The sequence below is a fragment of the Rosa rugosa genome, chromosome 4, assembly GCF_958449725.1.
Source record: "Rosa rugosa chromosome 4, drRosRugo1.1, whole genome shotgun sequence".
Classification (NCBI taxonomy): domain Eukaryota; kingdom Viridiplantae; phylum Streptophyta; class Magnoliopsida; order Rosales; family Rosaceae; genus Rosa; species Rosa rugosa.
Window position 1 is genome coordinate 32,118,396 of NC_084823.1, and position 20,664 is coordinate 32,139,059.

At 38.9% G+C, this 20,664-nt stretch overlaps 3 protein-coding genes and 1 non-coding gene across 4 annotated transcripts; all 4 read left to right on the forward strand.

The window, feature by feature from the left end:
* The first annotated feature begins 481 nt into the window (after positions 1–481).
* On the forward strand, positions 482–1,612 carry LOC133743907 (uncharacterized). Its single transcript, XM_062171979.1, has one exon. The coding sequence runs from the start codon at positions 565–567 to the stop codon at positions 1,411–1,413; it is 849 nt and encodes a 282-aa protein (XP_062027963.1). The 5' UTR covers positions 482–564; the 3' UTR covers positions 1,414–1,612.
* Positions 1,613–3,013: 1,401 nt separating this feature from the next.
* Positions 3,014–3,085, forward strand: TRNAD-GUC (transfer RNA aspartic acid (anticodon GUC)). The gene has a single exon. It is a non-coding gene; the product is annotated as a tRNA-Asp (tRNA).
* A 945-nt stretch (positions 3,086–4,030) lies between these two features.
* LOC133744658 (aspartic proteinase CDR1-like) lies at positions 4,031–5,359 on the forward strand. The gene has a single exon (XM_062172728.1). The coding sequence runs from the start codon at positions 4,031–4,033 to the stop codon at positions 5,357–5,359; it is 1,329 nt and encodes a 442-aa protein (XP_062028712.1).
* Positions 5,360–11,605: 6,246 nt separating this feature from the next.
* Positions 11,606–17,923, forward strand: LOC133745370 (SH3 domain-containing protein 2-like). The gene is made up of 10 exons (XM_062173432.1): positions 11,606–11,779; positions 13,078–13,191; positions 13,329–13,398; positions 13,485–13,633; positions 14,139–14,240; positions 14,322–14,519; positions 16,545–16,607; positions 16,702–16,827; positions 17,210–17,284; positions 17,603–17,923. Exons 1-10 carry the CDS (start codon positions 11,720–11,722, stop codon positions 17,708–17,710), a joined length of 1,065 nt encoding a protein of 354 aa, XP_062029416.1. The 5' UTR covers positions 11,606–11,719; the 3' UTR covers positions 17,711–17,923.
* The last annotated feature ends 2,741 nt before the right edge of the window (positions 17,924–20,664 follow it).

A 20,664-nucleotide genomic window follows, 5' to 3' on the forward strand; every position in this document is an offset into this window, starting at 1 on the left:
AAGGTTTCATGCATGGCAACGAGTAATTGCTTCAACCAAGGAACCGGTTATAGAAATTTCATTAATCTACAGTTACCAGCGCCACAGTGATCTCCGGGCTTCTGGCTTCTAAAAGCTGGGTTGAGGCTGCTTCTACTTTTCGACGGAAGCCACAGCAGCTTCTGAAAAAAGCTGCTCACAAGTTCAGTTACCAAACGCTCATGGGTCTTCTGCTTTTAAGCGGGGGGGGGGGGGGGGGGGGGAAGCCCCCCAAACGCAGCCTAAGATGATGATCTCCTAAATGAAAATTAGTTGTTCATAAAAAACGGTACGTCTAGAAGAATACACCAAGAAAAATGATAAAAAGAGACAAAATGAAAATCGCAGTGGTCGTCTGAGAAGAAGGAGGTGGAAATCGTAGTGGGGCCAACGGAATGACAAAGCCGGACCCACACGTTGAAACTTCACCCACAAAACGCCAAAATCAAGAGTGTAGCCGTTACTCTTCTTTTTCTTTCTTTGTGCGGCCAAAAGCAGTAGGGCGGCTTCTACACTGAGCTCGCTCGCTCCCCAACTTTGACCGTCATGGATTTCTCCCACCTCTCCGACTCCGAGGAAGACTCCGCCGTAGAAGACCTCCTATCCCAAGCCAAAGACTACATCCTCCTCGAGCAGCTCTCCGCCATCAACTGCTCCGGCTTCACCGACTCCGTCCTCCCCACCGACCTCGAGTCCCGCTTCTGCAGACTCAAGTCTTTCCCCGTCACCAAACACAAGACCACCGCCTCCCGCCCACCTCAAACCACCGCTTCGTTCCGCCATGATTCGGTTCAGGCTGAAAACCCAGATGAGAAAAAGGCTCCTAATCCGAAATCACAGTCTGGGTATGAGTCACCGCCTTTGGAATCGTCGGAGTTTTCACCGGAAAAGGGAATGACGGCTGCGAAACCGAAGCCAAAACATGGGTCGGTTTCGTCTCGCTCGAATTCTTCGAATTCATCTCCCGATAGTGCAATTTTCTCACCGGCCAAGAGAGTTTCAGGCAAGAAGCAGCGTTCTAAATTGAAATCGAAATCTGGGTGGTTGTCTTCTCCGTTGGGTTCTTGCAATTCGTTGAGGAATGATTCTCCTTCGCCGCCGAGGAAAGCCGGTTGCTTCTGGTGTTCTCCAAAGACAAAGAGTGCTTCTTCTCAGAGAAAGAGCAAGGAAAATGGGGGTGTTGGTGGTGGGCTTGGTCTCAATTTCAGCGACGACGATGAGCTCTTGTCGGATTTGGGAAGCTTTTCGAAGAAAGAGCAGAGCAAGATGCTAAAGAAGGCGATGAAGGAGGAAGAGAAGATCAGTAGAGAAGCTGAGAAAATTGTCAAGTGGGCTAAGCAAGAGTCGGCTAGAATGAATGTCACTGGTATTGATGATGAACTTAGTGATGATTAGAATAGTATTACTACTATGGTAATTAATCATTTTGGTTTTGATGGAAGCAAATTAGCAAGTATAGGTGGAAATCTGTTTTTGTTTGTGTGTTCATCTTATATATAAGTAATGGTATACATGAAAGCTGTGTTATAGATGGTGAAGTTCCTTTGAATTGTTGAAATTGAATGAAATGTGCAAGAAAAGTTATCTTGATACAGAGATATTGCGTTTCCATAGTTGAATTATGTTGCTCTGCCCATTAGATATTTGCTCTTTTGCTTCTTCCAAGTTGAGAGAGTTTATGGCACGTTTGTAATGTTTACTATATCCATATTTCTTTCTCAAGTTCTCTGGGATTGATTTATAGGATTGTGGCGCAAGTTCAAATCTTTTCTGAATCTTGTGAATAAAAGATATTGCAATGATTTTCCATAGTGTAGATACTCAAGTTTGGGCTAGTTCGAGATATCCTTGTGTTTTTTGCCAAGTTGCCGAAACTCCTCCATTGACGATTGATGGGATGAGTTTAACCCAAAACCCTCGGACCATCAGACCATTCATTTCCACTTTACCTGTACTTCAAGAGTTCGAGTCTTCAATTGTGGCTCAGAAACATAGAGGGGATTACGTTGCCTCTGAAACATCAAACATGATAGGATTCCATATCAAAATCAAAACTGTAACATAGGTTGGTTTCATCACCTTTGAATTCGTCAAATTCGTCCCCAAAAGGTGCAATACCACCCCAAATGAATCCCAGCCTCTGTCAATCAAAGGTGAAAACCGAGCCATTTTCTTCGCCATTGGTTTGTTCTAATTCTTTGAGGGATTCTCCATTGCTTTTTTGGTCTGAGGGATTTTCCATTCCTGCTGACCAAAATTGGTTGCTTTTGGTGTTTCCCGAGAAAAAGTGCTTCATCCGACCAAAAGAGTAAAGAAGTGGGATTATTGATGGCTTGGTCTCAATTTTGTTAACTACGACAATGGGCTTTTGTCAGGTTCGGGTAGCTTCTCGAAGAACAACAAACGAGGATGCCAAAAGAATATGCAATGAAGGGGAAAGAGAAGTTCAGCATAGAAGCTGAGAAAATTGTGAAGTTGACTAAGCAAGCTTCAGCTAGCATAAATTACACTGGCATATATGAAGTTACTGATATATAATAGAGTATTATTGTTACTATTGTCATTGATAAGTTTGGTTTTCATCGTCAACAAGTTGGTTGAAATTGTTGTGGTCAATATGTTTCTCATTCTGTAAATCTCATGAAAGTGTAAATGGAACTATGGAAGATGTTTTGCTTCTTGGAAGTTGGCCACATTACCTGGAACTCTGGAAGTAGCAAATGAACAAGAAGTAGCTCCAATTGCTTCAAATTATTAAACGTAGGCAGAGAACAGCGCAAGAAATTAGGAGCCAAAATTGACCGATACTCCAATTATGCATCTATAATTTGATAATTTAGTTATCTAAATGTGGAGCAATCACATAAGTGATATAACTAAACTATTGTACCAGAATTTGAATAACATATCCATTCTATTAAGCTTTTGGTTACAGAACTTACACCTAGCTAGTCTCTTTGTATTTCTACCAGACAACTAGCAACTATAAGACATGGTCGTTGTAGTATAGTGGTAAGTATTCCCGCCTGTCACGCGGGTGACCCGGGTTCGATCCCCGGCAACGGCGTTTTAACTTTTTTGATCCCGAGATACGTGACTTTATTTTTTTGGTACGTGACCTTATTTTTTGTCATGATAAGTTGTATGTTTTAATTTTTTTCGATCCCCAGATGTGTAACCATATTCTTATGGTACGTAATCTATCTCGAGTACATAACCTTATTTTTTTCATATGTAATCTCATAAATTTGACTTGGAGACATAAGTTTTCATATAATTCTGGTTGTTGTTGATCGGCATGGTTGGAGCTAGAGAAGAAGGTTGGAACTTTGTCAAAAAGAGAACTATATATGTTGGAGTATCCCAAATATGACAAGATAAATTGCTGCAGAACGGGTATGTTCCATCTTTTGGCCAGTCTGATGTTGAATCACAAATTATGATAAGGACAATTGTAGCCGTATATTTCTAAAAATGACCTAGCCCTAAGAGAACGGGAAATTATTGAGATCGTAAGTAAGGATAAAATAATTTGGAATGACTAGTAAATTTAGTAGATGTAGGACTGAATAATTCGTAATAGAGTACTAGACTAACCATCAAGCTGATGTAACGTGATAAACATAAGTGAATTATAGAACAACAAAATATACAGAAATTAAGAGAAAAACTAACAGCTTGTAAGTTATGAAATCAATGAGAGGACGGCAGGACGCTAATCAACTTTTGAGTTCTTGACTCTCCATATTTTTTCTTAATTAATTAACGCCTCCATTGAGCATACCATAAATTAACCACATTGAATATTACCATAACATGCATGTAATAATAATTTACCCCTACAATTATATAATTTTCGTTATAGTGCGCCTGTTGACCTTCAGTCTTTCACCCGTTGTTGTCCCTTGACCTCCCAAATCATCCCTATAATTACCACAATGCAATTCCATCACCTTCTTCATCCATCACCATCATCATCCCCCTCCCTCAAAAGATTTTTGAGTACTTCACTATGGCGTCACTAACTCTTGCATGCTTCACCCTCCTTATATCAGTGATTGCCACTACTACTACTGTAGCTGCTTTCACCGTCGATCTCATCCACCGCGACTCCCCACTCTCTCCCTTCTACGACTCCTCAACCACCCACTTCCACCGTCTCCGCGACTCCTTCCTCCGCTCCATCGCACGTGCCTCGCGCTTCACACGCGCCACCACCAGCTCCCCAATCGAGTCAAGAGTGATCTCGAGCTCAGGAGAGTATCTCATGAACGTCTCCGTCGGAACCCCACCGGTGGAAGTCCTCGGAATCGCTGACACCGGCAGCGACCTCATCTGGACCCAATGCAAGCCATGCAAGCAGTGCTTCAACCAAAACCCTCCCCTCTTCGACCCAGCTCACTCCTCCACCTACAAAACCCTACCTTGCCAGTCCAGCTCATGCTCCAACCTCGACCAAGCCACCTGCGCCACAGCCGCCGAGTCCTCCAGCGGCCAAGACACGTGCCAGTACAGCTACCGTTACGGAGACCGCTCCTACACACGTGGGAGTCTCGCTCTCGAAACCTTCACCATCGGATCAACCGCCGGCCATAGGGTCTTGCTTCCGAAGATTGTCTTCGGTTGCGGCCACGAAAATGGCGGCACCTTCGACGAGTCAGGGTCCGGTCTGATTGGGCTCGGTGGCGGCCCACTTTCTTTCATTTCTCAGTTATCAAAATCGGTTAACGGAGGGAAGTTCTCCTATTGCTTGGTTCCTACGGCAGCCAAATCCGATGTAGCGAGCAAGATTAGTTTCGGTACAGCTGGCATTGTCTCCGGTGCCGGCGCCGTTTCGACTCCTTTGGTCTCCAAACAGCCCGACACCTTCTATTACCTCACGCTCGAGGCCATTAGCGTCGGAGAAAAGAAGTTACTCTACAAAAGCCAACCAAACAAGGCCGTCGCCGGAAGTGAGGGTAACATTATCATTGACTCCGGGACTACGTTGACGCTGCTCCCACCCGGATTCCACGACGACGTCGTTTTGGCTCTGGAGGCAGCTATTAATGCAGAGCGGGTTAGTGATCCTAGAGGCGTTCTGAGTCTCTGCTTTAAGAGCAAGAAAGATGATATTGGTGTTCCGGTTATAACGGCGCATTTTAGCGGCGGCGCCGACGTTAAGTTGAACGCTTTGAACACGTTTGCGAGGGTGGAGGATGATATGGTTTGCTTTACCATGATTCCGTCCGATGAGGTTGCGATATTTGGGAACCTGGCTCAGATCAACTTCCTGGTGGGCTATGACCTAGACGATCGGACTGTTTCCTTCAAGCCAACTGATTGCACTAAGCATCTCTAATCTGGAGAAACATGATTATGATATGATCGATGATGATCAGAATTCAGAAAATATATATGTTATGTTAGCTAGCTTTCTTGTTGATGCTTGAATTGCATAAAAGGAATTAAGTATGGTATTTTCTTTGACTTTGAAATCGAATTTGAAGTACTTTCTATAAATTTAGAAAATTTAGTCTCGAATCTTGTGCAAACCATCTTAATGATTCTTATTTTCGCTATGGAACATCCAACAGAACACAATCGATCTGCGAACTATATATATATATTCCCTGCAGACACCTTATATCCAATATGACTGCTCCATATATTTGATTCAAAGTCTCTGTGCTGAGACCAAGTGACCAACGTACCCACAAAATTGATGGTTGAAGGTCTTCTTTGGCTTCTGTTTCTGTTTGTATTTGTGAAATTGTGGGTTAATTAAATGAAGCAGAAACACGGATCACTGGCCACTCTGCCCTTCAAAGCCTGCTGGACTTTGCTAGTCGTAGCCATGAAGCTGAAACTTTGATGTGGGGTGCTTGGTAAGGGACGTGCCCCATTTGATGATACAGGGTCATCGCCTCTGGCGTGCGCCAACACCAACCCTAGCTCGCAACGCAATCTACCAAAGCTAGAAGCCAAGCTTGCCCTTATTTTCTCATTATATAGAGATATAAGGAAGGGTGGTTCTAGTTGGACCTCCAAATTTGCTATTTGGACCTCCCATGCTTAGTACACCTCTAATTTACTTTTTAGAATACTTGAAAAGCTAAGTAGACCTCCTTATTTTTACCAAAATGCCCTTGAACATGAGATACAACAATCTGTTATTCTACTTTTTATCTCTATCTTCAACCACGAGAAGAAAAATGAATCAAAATCACATGACATTGCTCTCTTGTGAGTAGGTCTCTCCTCCACCAAAATTAATCAGATGGTTGGTTCTCGATCTTGATATGTTGTTGGAACCCCTTTGAATTTGCTAAAAGAATGATTTCAAGGGTATTGGGTTGGAAGATCGAGTAATAACTATATCATAATATTTAATTAATTTAGTTTAAGAAAATTTCAAATCAGATTGTTTTGAATTTACCTTTGTAATAAATGATAGGCCATGTATAGAAATTATTATTTTTACTTAATTGTTTTAAGTAAGGGAAAATTTTATTCGCACATCCCTAATTACTTAATACACACCTCTTACTTAATACACCACCCATTTGATTTCTTATTCTATCATTTTATTAAATACACCACTCAAACTACCTAAATTATCCTCAAATCTCAAAATTCTATATAAAATCACTATATATAAATCAATATTAAAATCATCATGCTAAACTAACTTTATCATAATCACATATATAGAATGTTATCATAATGAATTTAAATGCATTTAATTATCAGAATCATCATAATAATTTTAATTTTCTTTCAATTATTATCATGAAATCCTGTACAATCTTAACAATTTTGTTATTCAAAATTGCTGGTAGTCAAAATTGTTGAAAAATGAACACATGAAGAGGATCCCAACTAGGTTTATAACTGCATATATTGTTATTATTTTCTCTTCATTAGTTATCATGAAACAACATATACAATCATAAAGATTTTGTAATGCAAAATTGCTAGTAGTCAAGCTTGAAGAAGAAGATTCCAATTAGGGTTTATATATATCATACTAGGTTTTATTTTCTTTCTATTAATTACCAAGAAACAATATGAACGATCATAAGAATTTTGTAATGCATAATAGCTAATAATCAAGCTTGTCATGAACTCATGACAAAGATTTCAACTTGAATTTATAACAATATTAAAAGCTATTAAACATATTCCAATTATAGTTCCTTTTCTAATATGAATGTCTTTTCAATCATTTCATTTACCCATATAATCTGATTTTAAATGTAAAAAAATTAGAATGTGTATGAAGTATTTAGGGATGTGTTAATAAAATTTCTCTTTAAGTAAATTATAAAACTATATAGACAATATATTCAATCAAAAAAAAAAAAAAAACTATATAGACAATATAAGGAAATATCGGGAAAAAAATTTAAATTGAATGTTATATTTGGTTGGAGGAGGTAAGAAGAGTATTTATTTATTTACTTACTTAATTTTTCATTTTTCTCTCTTTGTCCTTATTTGTCTTTTATATAAGTTGACAAAGTCAATTAATAACTGAAAAAAATTGGAGGTCCAAATATCAAATTTAGAGGTCCAACTAGAATCACTCTATAAAGAAATCAAAAATGTGCTAATCGCAACCAAACATAAAAAAAATAATAAAAAAAAAAAAAAAAAAAAGGCCTTATAGGAGAGGGGCGCTTTCAATTTATTGAAGATGATCACCCAGCTTTTTGGAGATTTCATCTCTCCACTGCTCCATCGGCTTTATCACATGTCCACCACCTTCGTCTACACCCTTTCACTTTACTGTTCTAAAAGTATTTTCTCATCTAATATTCATTTTTTTTATCTCCATCCCATCCAACTTACTTCATGATGCAGGTGAGATTTATACTAGTGATTTACACAATGCAAGTTATTCCAAATTACCAGTATGTCACGTAGAACTAGCAGTTTTGTTCAATTAGCGTCGGTTTGAGTAATCTGTAAACTAAACTATAGTAGTGATATTATGTATATAATATATATTGGTCCCTTTTAAAAAAAAATAAAATAATAAAATAAATAGCAGAGGATTAGACAAAATTAGTATATATATGGGTGTGTGTGTTTGGTGGGGTGGTAAGACTTTGGTCTCATATATAAGAGGTCAAGAGTTCGAGCCCCCTCAAGGGTGGGAATGGTGTGGGGTTTTAAAAAAAAATTTAAAAAAAAAAAAAATTAGTATATATATAATTATATATATATATATTTTTTTTTTTCAATAGCAGTCGGTTTGGGTATCAACTATCGATCAATAATTACCCAATGACAATCCTAAATTTACTTCCAGGAGCCCACTGTCGGCCGTTTCTCTATCTAAATTTAATTTATAGAAGAAAAAATTACAAGGAAATGGTGGAACCATACCAAAACTCTTCCAAAGAAATGCATCAATAGAAAAATCGAAAATGAAGTAAACTAAACCAACCTGTTGCAACCAAACACACCCGAATCCCATATCGCTCCAAACACATGCATGAGCACCTCAGCCTAAACTCCAATAGGGATGGATCCACGCCGTTCCACTCCCCCGATTCGATCTCCATGAAAGACTTGAGACTTGATGATGGTCAACGCCATCCTTGAAGTCGGGAGACACACCAGCCACTGAGACCGATGAGAGGCTAGGGTAGCAGGCGGATGCTGGCCGAGGAAGCCGAACGTTGTGCAACCCTCCACCCAAAAAATCTTGGGCGGCTAGGGTTTTTCCATAGAGAAGCACTCGCACTCTCTCATATCCATTTATGTTAATCGGTTCTTTTGTTGGCATGACTTCTATTTACACACTAGTTAATTTTTGTATGCAGAAGGTGCCCCATGGACGACGCATAAATTCGTTTTCATTTCTTCTTGAGATGTTTCTTTAGATTTGTTAGATGTTGATATGATAATATAGAATGAAGAAGTGAGGTGACCTCTTGGAGCTCGAAACAAGCCAAGGATGGAGGAGATTCATCTGCGGAAGCTGGAGACGACGTCGGCAGCTGCGGGGGTAAAGAAGAGGAGGTTCACCTTAGGATTTAGTGGCGGAGCTAAACGAGCGTTGCAGCTGGTAGATCAGGAGGCTGTGGCAGTAACGTCGGAGGAGTATGATACGACCATGGTCTTGGTCAGTAACGATCATTTGGATGTCCTCTCTACGTGAAGCGGTCCTACAATTTTTTTAATAAGTGGGGAGGACAACGATCTTACACCATGACATTGTCTACTGGTTACATTAGTGCTTCATACAGGGTAATTTCATCTAGGTTAATTGGCCACCTTATAACATGTATGGTTCAATATTGATGTAACTCACAGAATCTAGACCAGTGAGTCATGATATTGTTACCTACATTTATATTCTTAATGGACTCACAACCTTTCGTTAAAAAAAGAAAAAAAGAAAAAAAAAAAAGAAGTCATAACATTACCACAGCACTAATCAAGACGCCAAATAGAGAGAGAACCGTGACCACTTATCCAATTTTAGACTAAAAATTGTCCACTTACTCCACTAAGAGTTTTTTAACCCCATTTACCCAATCTAACAGTGTTTGACAGTATTGCCCTCATACTCCCTCTCTAACTCTCTCTCTCTCGAATCCCCTTCTCCTCCCAGACTCTCTCTCTCTCTCTCACTGCTCAACGACCTAGAAACCTCCAGAAGGATTCAGAGCCTTCGAGACCCAATCGACGACCCGTTGACCCAAACGTGCAACCCGATCGGAAATCTCGTTTCCGGCAACGATACGATGGCAGACTACTGGGGTTAGGTTTTTCTCGACGACGCCGACGTGCCACTAGTCACAGATCGTCCATGCATGGGTCGTGGAGAGAGAGAAATAAGCCTTCGATCTGATCAACGACCCAAAAACCTTCTAGAGGCTCTGAATCCTTCTGGAGACCGGCGATCATCATGCTCAATAAGGCTCTGAATCCTTCTGGAGGTTTCTGGGTCATGTCCTCCGGGATTCGGTGGCCGTACATGGCGATCAGCAGCGGGATTCCCATGACCAGAGTATTGGGAAGCGTGGAGAGCGAGAAAATCTTGATCATCTACTCGAGGCTTCCGTTTCGGGTGAAGTTGGTCCAGAGGGCCAGGGCGAAGGGCATGATGATCTTCTGGAGAGTGTCGGCGGCGATGAAGCGGAAGTTCATGGTGTAAGGGTTGTTGGTGGAGATGAAGTGGAAGGAGAGAAGAGGAACTGCGAAGATTGCGTCGAAGCGGTTGATTCCGGAGCATTGGTCTGGGGAGAAGATCTTCCATCACCGGACGGAGCCGTAGGCTAAAATCATGGCCACGTAGGCTAAGATTTTTTTTTTTTTTTGGCAGAAGGCTTATAAGGAAAGAAGAAAGAAGAATGAAAAAACAAGTTTTTGAGTGGTACCATACATGTCTATTGCAGGCAATAATATGCATATAAATTGATTAATTATGCCTGTAGTGTATTCATTTTTGTTTTGGGAGTTTATGCAATTAACTGGGAGGGCAATAATATGATTATTGGGGGGCAATAATATGGTTACTGGGTATTATTAGGGGGCAATAAATTCAGACGCCGGAATCCGGTCACCAGTTCGGTAGCCCGATTCTGGTGACCGGTCGCCTGATTTCGGTCATTAGTTGCCGGATTCCGGTCGCCGTTCGTCGGAGTCGGGTCGCCGGAGTCGGGTCACCAGACGCCGGAGTCAAGCAATGTCTCTAATGACTTCTTTCTCTAAGTGACAAAGAATGAGAGGGCAAAATTGTCCTAAAAATAAATAAAAATGAATGAAAAAATACTTAATTGGGTATTAGGGAAATAATCTCTTAGAGTGTTTGGGCAAGTGGGCAATCTTTTAGAGTGTTTGGGTAAATGAGCAATTTTTAAGCTAAAATTGGGTAAATGATCATTTCCCCTTAAATTTATGATTTACCAAATTCAAAAAGTGAATAGCTAGTGAATATTACATATTGGCGTTAAGGGCATATTTGATTTCTCAAAATATGTAAGATCAACACATCGATCTCTAAATGAAAAATTCTTAGTTGGCATTTGTTTTTTAATCAAATATAAAATTTCATTGATAATAAATGGTCAATTTATTCAAAAAAAAAAAAAAAAAATGGTCAATACAACCTTTGGATTAAGGTGGCCACATTCAAAGTCCTCCTTGATCAAAGCAAAGTAAAAAAAAGTACAACCCCCATAACTTCAACTCCTACAATCAACTAATTTCAGAAAGCCATGGTGGCCCTGCTTCCTTCCAAAATCTATCCTCTCTGGCAACCATAACATGAAAATTCTTAGTTGGCATTTGTTCAAGGGACTTATTTTTCTTAAATAATTTTTCTTTTCGATTACAAAAGAAAATAACAATAATAGCTGTGTTGTTGCATGGAAAAACCTTTTCACAATCGCCATCAAAATGCAAAGCAGTGGCAGCAGTTAATGACAGGTCATTTTCCCGAAGAGAGTGAAAGAGCTCTATGCCTATATCGTTAATAAAACGGTAAGAAAGTTTTTCCTTTTGGTCTCAAGTTGATAAAAATGTCGTAATCAAACGGAGTTTAAGGAGAAGAAAAGAAGAACTTGGTTACTTGGTTCATATTCCGTTCCTCCAAAAAGGGACGAAACCAAAAGTCGCCACTTTTTCTTGTTTTTTTCTGTTCCCTTTAAAAAGCCACAGAGACTTCTCTCTCACAGACCCATCAATCTAGCTTCAGCTGTTTATGGAGTCCATACGGAAGCAAGCCTGCAAGCTCAGGGAGCAAGTCGCTAAGCAACAGCAGGTCTATGCTTCTCTCCCTCTCTCTCTCTCTCTCTAGCTCAGCAGATTCTCTTCAACTTAGCTTAGCATCTAACTCTTTCTGTTTGTCTCCTTTGCTTAGTTTGATTTTTGTGAACAATAAATGAGTTAACTTTTTCCTTGAGCATTTGGTTTTGGTGGTGTTGGTTTTTGACTGATTTTGTTGGATGTGGATTGTTCAAATTTTGGGTTGTTTCTGTTTGATAGTTCCAAAACATTGTCCAAAATTTCATGGCTTTTGGGATTGTTGTATTAAATCATGCACCTTTTATATCATTTGATTTGAACCAAGATGAAAACTGAAGGAGAACGGCGATATAGAGCAAGATGGCTACTAGATAGTGATAAGAAAGGCCTAATTTTTACCCTCCGGGTCTGCGATTTAGAGTATTAACAGGGTCTTGGAGCAAATGCACTCTCATTTCTTCACACAAGTTTTGTGGCATCATACATGGAAATTTAATATTGGTTGAACTTACCGAATTGATCATATGTGCTGTAAGAATGATCCTTTTCATTTTTTGCCAAAAGAAACAAAAAATATGAAGGAGTTTACTGAAGGGTGAAGTACCTTCCATGCCTAGTAGCTTCGATAGTGATAAGCTGCAGGCAGAGATACAAATTAGTTAGTGCTAAATCTCAACTTAGAAATCCTTTCCTGTCGTTTTCCATGTGGATCGTCCTTGATCCTTCACCAGGAGACAAATAAGAAAAAATAAAATAAGATTGAAGCGGACGGTTTTCCCAACAGGCTTTTATAATTTGGAGATTCTGGATAGATTAATTGAGTTATTTAGAATTCCTTGACATGCTCTGTATCTATGTGGCTTCAGTCTCCGAAACTATCGGTTGTGAATAGAAAGAAAATGTCTTGACATCCCACAAAAACATCTCAAGATGATATGTATTTCCTTTATATGCTCAAGGACTGGGGAAGATTATGTAGTTGGTTGGACCTTAAGATTATGGTATATAAGTCCGTTCTTTTATTTTAAGAATGAATTATAAGTTAAATCCATAAAAAAGTGATGTAAGTTTTGATATTGATACATTCGTCAAACAAACTAGATTTTTGGAACTTTTGTGTGACCTTAGGTAGTTTCTGGGTTCAGGCTTTTAGTCACATTTGATCTTTGAGTCCAAACAAGAGGAAAGCTAATGTGTAGAGTTTCTTGTTACTTCTTAGATAATTTAGTAGAAGAAGAAATAACTTTGTGATTGAATCAACATAATTCCATTTTGTTAAACCCGGGTTCTCAATGGTATTTTAATACGTTGCAGGCTGTATTGAAACGATTGGGAAGTTTAAGTAATGAAGCTGTTATGGTTGATGAAGCTGAAATTCTGTGCCATCAACAACTTCATGATTTATACACTTCTACGAGGGCAGCGAAGGTACAATTATGATGCTTGTCAAGTTGGCTTTCATTCAGTGCATTCGATTTCACCAATGACTCGTGTGAGGCACCACTTGTTAGTGCATTCAGCAATGGTTTATTTTTACAAAATTCTTATAAAAATTATGTTGCCAGCATTTTCAGCGGAGTATTGTTCGGGGAGTTGAAGCTTTTATTTCCATTAGCTCAAAACAAATGGAAATAGGTGACAATGCTTTCCCTGCTTTGCTGTATTTGGTTGCTGACTGTTTCTACAAGTATAGCTGATGAAACTTCATCTTAATAATTTAGTAAGGAAGTTGGCTGAAGATTGCTGCAAATATGGAGCTGAAAATCAAAACACTAGTGCCCCTCTAGTTAGAGCTTCAACTTACTTTGGTACTTCACATGATTCAATTGAAGAAGAGAGAGAGACTTTCCTTAGGATCCTAGGTGAGCAGGTAATTTCTTCACTGTAGTTTTATATTCGTTCTTTGGAATAGGTTGCAACGAATCTTGTGAACTGAAAGATGGCAGCATTTTTCTGATAGAAAGATGGCCGAAGAAGTTGTCTGTGAAAATTAAGAATTTTGTGAGAAAAGTTGTGTAAAAAGTGAGTGAAAATATGCACTACCTTGTGAGCAAAATTGATCCCGTGCCATTCGTTTGACTGCATGAATGCATTCAGCTATTAGAAGTCATGATATATTTTTTTTTCCAGTGGAACCCATTGAGCCTATGGGACACACAAACAGAAGTTGCCTCCCGGCATCTCATTAACCCACTCAACCTTAGTGGGTGGTACTAATCCAGAACTCTTGGACAATGACAACAGGCTTTACCAAATGAATCAACTCACCTTCTATAAGGCTATACTTATCAAAACTTAATACCTATTTTGGAGCTATTTGCAATCTTTCCATTGATTTTTGTTTTGTAATCATGCTATGGGGTTTAAATTTGTAGGTTTATGAACCTTTACGGGCACAACTAACTGGGTCTCCTTTGGAGGATGCTCGTCACTTGACTCATCGTTATGATAAACTGCGTCAGGAGGTCGAAGCCCAGGTATCTCTTGGTTGCAGTAGGTGTATCAATTGGTCTAGGAACATCCATATTCACAGAGAATACGTTCTATTTTCTTATCAGGTGGCTGAAGTATTGAGGCGTCGATTGAAATCCAAGGCTTCTGGATCTTCTGAGAGTTCCTTGAAGCTTCAAAATACAGAAGCAAGATTGACAGAGCTTAAATCCACTGCGGTGGCACTTGGCCGAGAAGCGACTTCTGCAATGTTGTCAGTTGAGGCTCAGCAGCAACAGATGACTTTCCAGAAGCTTCTTACTATGGTAGGTTACTGACTTTATACGACAACTGATAAATCCTGGTTTGCATTATGAATATAAATAAATTGTGTGTTTTTATGTGATAGGTTATTAAAGTAATAGCTGTTATGATGTTTTGGATATAAGGTTTTGTTGCTTAGTTATGCTTCCCATGGAGTTTAACTATGCAGGATGGATACTGCTATAGGAAGTCATATCCTTACCATGCTACTATAGTGATCCCCTGGATATTCATCTGACACTTTCATAAGCGCATCTTTGTTTTATTTGGAGACACGTGCATTAGTCATCAGATTTCATAGTGAAGAGCTATGTACTAATGTACACAACTCTGTCATCTTTACTTTTAGATAGAAAATGACTACACCGGTTGTTGGTTATATACAAAAGGTATTGAAAATGTTTGGACAGGCGCATTTTGAAAGGTTGTGCATGTTTTTATAAATTTTGGGTGACCCTTCTTAGTTATCCTTCTAGTGATGCATTGACACATTCTCATGATCTAAACGGCGTAAGATCTGAATAGAAGTGTTTCCCTGATTTTATGAGGAGGTGATGCTGCCTATTTAGCCGCTTTATAGTCTAGCCGATTTCTTACAGTTGATTTTATTGATTGAATTCACATTTGGTCAATTTTTTCTTTATCTTGATGTAGTTTCACACGATCATTTGACCAGATATTCTTTCCAACTGTTGCATAAGTCATTAATTGCTGTTTGTTCATTACCCAAACTGCTTGTTGCCTTTTCCATTCTTTGAAAGCTCATTCTCAATCATCATGACATATCCTTCTTCTCATCTGTCATAGGAATAGGATGTTACAAGAAGAAGGTTGGTGACGCATTTAAGTGGGATGCCTTTTCCTTTCTCGATGGTGATCCTAAATTGGTGCTATCATTACCCCACCATATTTCTAGATATCTGGTACCATTGTTGGAACATCTGTTGTTGCAGCTCTATTTAACTATTGCAATAAACCTTTTCGGGTGTGCAACACAACAACTCAGCTTGGACCAAAAGTAGTTCCTTTTGTTTTACTTCATCTAGAGTCACTTTTCTTGGGTTTCACAAATGGGAAATAATTAAGATCAAGTCCTTCTTAATCAATATGCCAAAACTTAGATGCAAATGAAGGGTGCCGATTTTATTTAGGCAACCCATTAACAACTCTTCCTAGAGTATAAATTAATTGTAAAGTGTGATACATACAAAAGTAATTAACCAAGTCTAATTTCCACATTTCTCTGTGCCAAAATTTCCATATTTTGTTTCTTTTCAATTCTTCCCAACTTAAAAGACCTCCCTATTGAAGCTAAAACAATAATATCATCCAAAAAATTATATGTCGTTGTAATTCATTTGTTATCGCATCAATTACATGATATTGAATAGCAAAATATTGGCTTAGAAGTATTTAAGATTATAGAATAACAAGGAGTTTTCTTTCTATGTGAGTTGGTTTTTATTGATTTCTCTAAGTTTATATGATTTTCGCAGTTTCACCCTGTAGATTTTGTTTAAGTTTGGACCACCTTATTCTGCTGAACTAGCATCACTTCATACATGGAATTATCCATAACTGTTACTGAATTTTATGGTTCGTTCAAGTAGAGCACAAAGGAAATAGTAGTGGCTCTATTTACTTAGGTAGCTAATAAAAGCACACCAGAAGTATCTGACTTGTGGTTTTGTTCACAGACGAGCATGCATTTTCATGGTAGATTAAACGAGAGAAACAGGTCTATTACTCTTAAGGAAGATAATGCATGCTTTATCTGTCCACAAACAATCGTATAGAAGTGATTTATAATTTTAGACTTAAGTTATCTCTCAAAGTTGTGCAAAGCTCTTTTGCTATTTATTTGGCATCGAAATTTATGATTGTACAATTATCGTGTCCAACTGTGCAATGTAATTGGTGGTGTTGTCATAATATTGTTCTTAATACATTTGGTACGGTACAAGTAGTGTGGAGTTTTATCTTCTTATTTTTCACTTCTGTACTGAGTGTAGCAAAACATTTTGCAGGTTGATGCTGAAAGATCTTATCATCAACATGCGCTTGCTATTCTAGAGAAGCTACATTCTGAGGTTGTATTATGTAGTAGGGCTCTGCTCTGTTTTCTAATATCTTGCCTGCACATGAAAAGTTTTGACTCTGACTGGCTGCATTTTAAATGATTAGATGATTCTGGAAAAGCTACCACAAGAATTTTCATTAGAATCAGAGAAGGTGCATCCAAATGCTAGTTCAAAGAGATCCGATGATCCTGAACAGCTTACTCAAGATGGCAATTTTTTCATTGCAAGAGTAAGGCCTTCAAAATCCTAGATAATTCCATTCTCCGCACCCAAATGAAATTGGGCATGTGCTAGTCATTCGTTATTGCAGTTTCTGAGTTTTTGTTTTGTAGGAGTATGTGCATGTTTTTTTAATCAAATTGATTTTTTTTTACCTTATTTTGTGTGTAATTTTTTTTTCCTGTCCTTAGAGTTTATATTAGATTTTAATGAACTTTATTCAACTTTCAAAATGTGACTGTTTGCAATATGTCTAACTCACTATCAGTTGCATCCACTTTTACTAAAAGTCCACTTTCTGAAAGTATAGATTTATGAGTTGACTTTACCATTTTTATTTGTAATTCCGAGTTATTTTTTCCCCACTGAATTAGTTTCTACATCATATGCAGGCTATACACCCATTTGATGCTCAAGCAGATGGAGAGTTGAATCTATCAATAGATGATTATGTTGTGGTTCGTGAGGTACTTCAACCACTGCTAATTTAATTGTAGCCTATGCACGGTTCTAGTAACCTTTCATTTGGATGTTTAATAGGAAGGCATGACTAGATTATAAAAGGAATGACATTCCCTAGAAATGTCTCTCTTTCGCTGGAAGTGTGTTATCTCTATATTATCTGAGTAATTTTTCAAACTTTGAACACTGCCTGTCAATTTACAAGATGAAAAAAAACAATGAGCATACAATTGCAAAGCCATAATAGAAAGAATTCTTATCGTTTTATTTTCCCATTTTACTTGGTGTAGTGATTTTTTTTTTTTTTCGTCTTTGTTTTGTAGGTGGGCCCTAATGGATGGTCTGAAGGGGAATGCAATGGCAAGGCCGGGTGGTTTCCATCTGCATATATAGAGAGGCAGGAAAAAGCACCAGTGAGCAAATTATTGTAAGCAAGTTCATTCCCACGATCTTCACATCTCGTATATTAAACTCACTATAATCTGTATATACATACGGTTTTGGCTTTATAATAGTTTCAAGTTGGATGAAATGCTTGGCCCTTTATGGTTAGCATTGTGCTGTGCAGATTTAAACTTATATTTGTAACTTTGTATTGTTTGAGGGTAATAATGCAATTAACGTGTCCTACCTTTTCCTTGAAATATGGTCTGAAGTCTGAACTCTGAAAAGATTGGATTGGTTCTTAGGTTTGTAATTGAGGCTTTGAAACAGGATTATTGGTCAAATTGCTCTCAAACTTTTCACTCAATTGGGGTTTTTTTTTTTCCTTGTTGTGGGTGGGCTGGGGGTGGGTGCGTGGTTACTGACGGCCGAATTCCAACTAAACTCTCCAAATCTGTGGTTACGGTTACTCTTTCTTCAAATAATCTTGTAATTTGATCTCGAAGGTTAAGTATGATTTCAATTCAAATAATCTTGTAATTTGATCTCGAAGGTTAAGTATGATTTCAATTCTGGAAAAAGAAAAAGAAAAGAAGTTTGCTTTAATTTTTTGTTTTTGATTGGGCAAAGAAAATTACAAGAAAAAGCCCCTTGGTCAACCCACTTCTAATTTATCAAAAGAGAAAAAATTTCAAACAGTACCCGAACTTAGGCCGACTCCTAACTTCAGTACTCGACTATGCAAAACTATCACTTAGGTACTCCAAGTTTGAAACCCGACCTAAGAATGGTACACACCATTCATTACGGTGTTAACTAACAATTCGCATGCTAAATTTGGATGGGTATTTGGGTCATTTTGTTATCCCTTCTTCTTCCCCTCGTCTCCTTCATCTAGGTTTTGAGCTCTCTGAGCCTAGAAGTTATTGATTCCTCTTCCTCTCCTCAACCACAGCTGTGGATGACCCATTTTCGGAGGTGGGTTTATCTTCATGAGAGGTTACTTCATACTCATGTTAATCGAACCAACAAACCAACATGAACATCAAACCAAATGGCTCAATAATATCCAGAAAACCCAAAACATCTGCAGCCTAACTTTACATATCCAATTCTACAACTTCAACGATTCCAGAAACATCAAATCATCAATTTCTGCTCACTGTTTCATGTCATGGCCAGAAATTGGTCAAGGAAGACCAAAACCAACATCGTGAACAGTGAACCACGGTGATTTAGTAACTCCAAAATTCCAATTTCTGCTAATCTCCTCCAAACTTAAATTGAAGTATATAGCGAGGTAGAGCTCGACAAGGGAAACAAGTTTGAGACCTGAGTTGAAACCAAACGTTGCCGGAAAACATGGAAATTTGTCGGAAAACTCAAACATCTTCTCCTCTTTGATTCTCTCTCCCAAGTTGACAGATGGACAAGAAGGTACCACAGGCTTCTTCACCTCGCCAAGACAAAGCTAACGTCACCGGTCTCGCTTGCAGCCGTGGCCGGAGTCGGAAAATATGCCGAAAAACTCGAGAAGCTTTCGAAATTTGTCCTGCCGTCATCGCTGCTAGTTCGGAGAAGGGAGGACCGGGCTCCGCTTCGCGCCGCCACGAGGAAGCTAACGGCGCCGGTGCGACTTCGGGCGTTGGTCGGAGAGTGAAGAAATCGTCGGTTCCCCAACGGAAAGAAAACGGGTCGACGTCAGAGTCGGTCTGGGTTTGCAATCTGATGCATCTCGAGCTAATCCAACACCTATTAACCAATTCAATATTCAATCTTCCTCTCCCTCCTTCCTTCCGTATGATCACACAAACAAGGATCGAGCAATTATGGGGCAGAGGTTATCTCATCAGAGAGAGAGAGAGAGAGAGGTGAATAGTGAGGGAGAGAGAAATCAAGTTGGTATATTAAAAAAAAAAATCTGGGTTAAGACATCGATTGACCAAAATATGCCACCTAGCACAAAACTTAACGCCGTTAATAACGGCGTGTACCGTTCTTGGGTCGGACTTCAAACTTGGGGTACCAAAGTGATAGTTTTGCATAGTCGGGTACTAAAGTTAGGAGTCGGCCTCAGTTCGGGTACTGTTTGAAAAATGTTCTCTTATCAAAAACTGAAGAAGAGCAGCCCTAAGCGGAAGACTTTGGTTCCAAATAATGCTGGAGTCAAGGGAATGAACCAACTTGGCAAGACTATTAAACTCAAAATAAGGCTAAAAGATTTGGTCGAGCGCTTTATGACTTATCCTTGTAGGAGAAGGGGTTATTGTAACGCAGAACATATCAGATATGACAAATAACTTATTTAGTGATCATTCTTCTTTTGGTAAATGAGAGGTTCTGAGTTCGATTTATTAATAACTAGTTATTAATTTTATAAACAATGTTTAAGTTATTAACAAGAAGGGAAAATTTTGCAAAGAGTACATTAACTAAAGGCCACTAATAATTTTGATACATAAAGTTTCAAACCAATCATTTTGGTACACGAAATCTGAAGCCCAACCCACTATATAGACACGACGTCAATAACGCCGTTAACTTTTATGTCATTGTTCATTTGTTAAAGGGTAATTTAGTACTCTCACATTCTGGCTTACTTTTTTGGTAAAAAAAGAAAAGAAAAGAAAAAAAAAAGAATCTCCTCTCTCTCTCTCTCTCTCTCTCTCGGCCCCGACTCAGCACCAGCACAGCCGCCACTATCCACACACCTCTCTGTCAATCCATTTATCTTAGAACCCATCTCCTCTCCATCTTCCCTTTCAGATCAATCCATTCTTCTAGCCACACCAATGCTCTGACAAGCCTCAAGCAACTCAGAATAAGGAATGGCCTCTTTCCCTTATGTCCCAAGCTTAGTCTTCAAAGCCTCCACATTCACAAGCCTCATAAGCCTCTTGGCCTCCCCAAAACTTATGGGCATTCCTCCCAAACCTGCACCTTTACTGATATTCTCACCCTCTCCATTGACATCCCCACCAGAAGAAGCAAACCCAGCCCT

Bases quoted from the DNA above. Each gene is read 5' to 3' on its own strand.
- LOC133744658 (XM_062172728.1), top strand. From the start codon at position 4,031: ATGGCGTCACTAACTCTTGCATGCTTCACCCTCCTTATATCAGTGATT.
- LOC133743907 (XM_062171979.1), top strand. From the start codon at position 565: ATGGATTTCTCCCACCTCTCCGACTCCGAGGAAGACTCCGCCGTAGAA.
- LOC133745370 (XM_062173432.1), top strand. From the start codon at position 11,720: ATGGAGTCCATACGGAAGCAAGCCTGCAAGCTCAGGGAGCAAGTCGCT. The intron at 13,399-13,484 runs GTGACAATGCTT...TTAATAATTTAG, and splicing joins CTCAAAACAAATGGAAATAG to TAAGGAAGTTGGCTGAAGAT. The intron at 14,520-16,544 runs GTAGGTTACTGA...AACATTTTGCAG, and splicing joins TCCAGAAGCTTCTTACTATG to GTTGATGCTGAAAGATCTTA.